Genomic DNA, 4,019 nt, shown 5'->3' on the forward strand with positions numbered 1-4,019 from the left:
CAACTCTTTTGTCTCGGGGGGTACCAGTTGCTCAAGCTCCAGCTCAACCTCCTATTGTTCAAAATTTACAAGCGCAAAACGTAGAAAATCAAAACGACCTGCTACGAGCACAGGGCGTTAGATTACCCACAATTGAGTTGCCTAAGTTCAGAGGAGAGCTCGAGGAATGGTTGGGTTTTAGAGATACGTTCACATCTCTCATTCACCAAAACAATCAAATTAGTGCGATTCAAAAATTTCATTATTTGAGGGCAGCATTGGAAGGAAGTGCTGAGCAAATAATTAAATCTCTCGAATTTTCTGCAGCCAATTATACGGTGGCTTGGGAGGCTTTGTGTAATCGTTTCCATAATACAAACCTTTTGATACATAACCATATAAAAGCTATATTTAGTATAGAGGCCGTACAGCAGGAAAGTGCTGCTCAGATTCGCAAGGTCTATGACACTTTAAACAAACATTTGAGAGCTCTGAACGCACTGAATCAGCCGACTGACCAGTGGGACGTGCTGTTGATATATATCGTCACGACCAAACTTGATAAAATAACCGCACGTGCTTGGGAGAAAGAAAAAACAGAGAACGAATTTCGTACATTGGAAGATCTAAAGAATTTTTTAAAGGCTAGGTCGGATATGCTTGAGACTCTAGAAATAAATAACTTGCAAATAGACAAAAATGCTAAATCAAAGTCTAACAATAACAATAATAGTAATCAGTTCAAAGTCAAGTCCTTTTTGCTAAAAAATTGAATTGTTTGTTTTGTGATGGGGAACACTTCATTCAAGATTGTTCCAAATTTATTGAACTCGTGCCGCAACAAAGGGCAGAGAAAATCAAGAGCTTCAAGATTTGTTTGAATTGTTTTAGACCGGGCGATTATGTGAAACAGTGTAGAGGTATTAATTGCAAGAAGTGCCATAGTAAACACAACACAATGTTACATTTCGAAAAAGGTGAATCGAGCAGTGAAACAAGTGCTGCGGCACCTCAAGAGTCAAAAACTCTATCTTCTTGTTGCGTTAATGTAAAAAACGATGGAGTCTTGTCCACAGCATCCGTGCTGGTAGCAAATTCGGATAAACAATTGAAGACAGCTCGCATTGTTTTAGACAATGGTTCTCAAATCGGCCTTATTACAGAAAAACTCTGTGACTCCCTCAATCTTCAGAAAATTCCAATAGATGTGACGTTAAGCGTAGTAAACAATCTTTCTTCCAGTGTCAAGTATAGATGCAACGTTCAAATTCTCTCAAGACAAAATAATTTTGAGTTTAAGCTTCCCTGTCTTGTCGTTCCGGAGATCACAACTCATTGTCCAAATTCGAAAATTAGCACAATCGCCGCAAAGATTCCTTCTCATCTCAATTTAGCAGATCCTGAATTTGACAAGGCCGGAAAAATTGATATATTAATAGGAAATAACATCTTTTGGACTTTGATTTGTATAGGTCAAGTAAAATTAAATGGTCAAAGTTTGCTTTTACAAAAAACTAGATTGGGTTGGATCTTGGCGGGTCCAATGCCAAATTCTTCTCTAATTTCTCGATTCAATACAGTTCGTTGCAACTTGATTTAGAATATAAACATAGAAAAACAAATTGCAAAATTTTGAGAGTTAGAAGAGCATTTGGATAAAAAATCGAAGTCCATTGATGAGAACTTGTGCGAATCTCTTTTTAGCAAAACTGTAAAGAGAGATGCAAATGGCAGATTCATTGTCACAATCCCCTTGAAGGGTAACCTTGATCAGTTGGGTGAATCCAAAGAACAAGCTGAGCGTTGTTTCTTGAATTTAGAAAGAAAATTAGAAAGAAAACCTGAACTCAAAAAAGAGTATACTGCCTTCATGACTGAATACGAAAAACTAGGTCACATTTCGAAAGAACTGGACGAATCCTATTCTCCTGTGTCTTATTACATGCCTCATCATTGTGTGGTTAGAAACGATAGTCTCTCAACGAGAGTTCGTGTAGTATTTGATGCGTCTGCACCCACAGCAAGTGGTGTATCTCTCAACGACCTTCAAATGGTCGGACCCTTGCTACAAGATGATTTGTTCTCGATTTTAATTCGCTTTAGAAAACATGCGTACTTTTTAGGCGCAGACATTGAGAAAATGTACCGTCAGGTATTAGTTACACCAGAGCAGCGTCCTCTTCAAAGAATATTATGGCGTCCTGATCCAAACCAGCAAATAGAGATTTTCAACATGAACACGGTTACTTACGGGACAGCTGCAGCCTCATATCTTGCTATTAGATGCTTGCATCAACTAGCTTTTGATTGCGAACAAGAACTTCCAAACGTAGCTTAAAGTGGCTAGCTCATTCTGATCATCTGACTTATTCGGTAACTGTTTCGGACAATAACAAAATCACAAAAAGACAAATTTTGTCAGATATATCGCTGATTTTCGATCCTTTAGGTCTTTTAGGTCCTTGCATCATCTTGGCCCAAATTCAACTACAAAAACTTTGGCTTGAAAAACTCTCGTGGGACGAAAGTCTACTTGCCGAAGTTCATTCGCAATGGACAGAGTACAGGAATCAACTTCCGACTCTGAACTCGATCAAGGTTCCTAGACATATTATTTGTTCAAGTGCTGTAAACATTCAATTGCATGGATTCTCCGATGTTGCACTCAATGCATACGGAGCTTGTGTTTATCTCAGATCAGAGGACAAAGAAGGAAATGTTTGCATTCAACTTATTTGTTCTAAATCTAGGGTCGCACCATTAAAAACACAAACTATAGCTCGATTAGAACTTTGCGGGGCTCTTGAATTGGCCAAATTGGTTTCCAAAGTTAAAACTGCTCTGGATCTATCCGTTGATGATATTTATTATTGGTCTGTTTCCACAATAGTTTTGTTCTGGCTTAGAACGCAATCTAAGACCCTTGAAACTTTTATTGCAAATAGAGTTGGTCGGATTCAGGAATTAACTGATATCGAATTCTGGAAACATGTTCGTAGCGAAGATAATCCAGCAGATTGCATTTCCCGTGGTATCGCACCAAGTCTTCTTGAAGGTGCTAAGTTATGGTGGAAAGGTCCACCATTTCTTTTTAAGGATAAATCAGATTGGCCTTCAATGCCATCTCTTTCTCATGATGTGCCAGGGCTCAGGAAACGGTGCAATATAGCAGTCAAAGTAGAAAACGTAGACTTTTCGATTTTTGAACGATACCAAAGCTTGCCTCAGCTGATAAGAGTTATAGCTTATTGTAAAAGATTTTCAAATAACTGTAAACCTAAGGAAAATAAATTAAGTGGACATCTACGTTCATTTGAACTTGCTGAATCTAAAATTGCTCTTGCGAAGCTATCACAAAGAAATTCTTTCCCAGAGGAAATAAAAATGCTTTCTCGAATGACCCCGATAACAAAGGGGAAACTAGCGTCGCTGAATCCTTTTTTGGATGATCGCGGAATTTTGAAAGTCGGTGGCTCCATGCTGGTCCTCAATTACTTTTTTTCCTCGATCCGTGAACATTTTTGGCCTTTGGGAGGAGGAAATTTGGCTAGAAAGGTGGTTAGGAATTGCGTCATGTGCTTTAGAGTCAATCCAAGAGGAAGTACTCCGATGATGGGTAATTTGCCCAAACAGAGAGTATCTCCTTCACCACCTTTCTATACTACTGGCGTAGACAATGCTGGGCCCTTCCTCAAAGGGATAGAAAAGGTCGAGGCGCTAAGACTAGCAAATGTTACGTAAGCGTTTTTGTATTTTTTGCTACAAAGGCATTGCACCTCGAGCTTGTCTTTGATCTTACGGTAGAGGCTTTTATTGCTACTCTCAGACGGTTTATCTCTAGACGTGAAAAGCCTGCTCACATACACTCAGATAATGGTACCTGTTTCGTGGGAGCAAACAATGAGCTTGAACAACTTGGAAAATTTTTGATTAAAGAATGTCGGAAGCTATTGAAAACATGGGTATACTATGGCATTTCATTCCAGCTTATTCTCCCCACTTTGGCGGAATTTGGGAAGCTGGAGTGAAGTCTACAAAGC

General features: G+C 39.0%; 1 protein-coding gene across 1 annotated transcript; it reads left to right on the forward strand.

Moving 5' to 3' along the window:
* Positions 1-937: 937 nt before the first annotated feature.
* LOC117180229 lies at positions 938-3,720 on the forward strand. The gene is made up of 3 exons (XM_033372618.1): positions 938-1,502; positions 1,617-2,193; positions 2,298-3,720. The coding sequence occupies exons 1-3, from the start codon at positions 938-940 to the stop codon at positions 3,718-3,720; spliced, it is 2,565 nt and encodes an 854-aa protein (XP_033228509.1).
* The last annotated feature ends 299 nt before the right edge of the window (positions 3,721-4,019 follow it).

This window comes from Belonocnema kinseyi, chromosome 1, assembly GCF_010883055.1.
Source record: "Belonocnema kinseyi isolate 2016_QV_RU_SX_M_011 chromosome 1, B_treatae_v1, whole genome shotgun sequence".
NCBI lineage: Eukaryota > Metazoa > Arthropoda > Insecta > Hymenoptera > Cynipidae > Belonocnema > Belonocnema kinseyi.

Bases quoted from the DNA above. Each gene is read 5' to 3' on its own strand.
- LOC117180229 (XM_033372618.1), top strand. From the start codon at position 938: ATGTTACATTTCGAAAAAGGTGAATCGAGCAGTGAAACAAGTGCTGCG. The intron at 1,503-1,616 runs GTTGGATCTTGG...CAAAATTTTGAG, and splicing joins TTTACAAAAAACTAGATTGG to AGTTAGAAGAGCATTTGGAT. The intron at 2,194-2,297 runs GCAAATAGAGAT...ATTGCGAACAAG, and splicing joins TGGCGTCCTGATCCAAACCA to AACTTCCAAACGTAGCTTAA.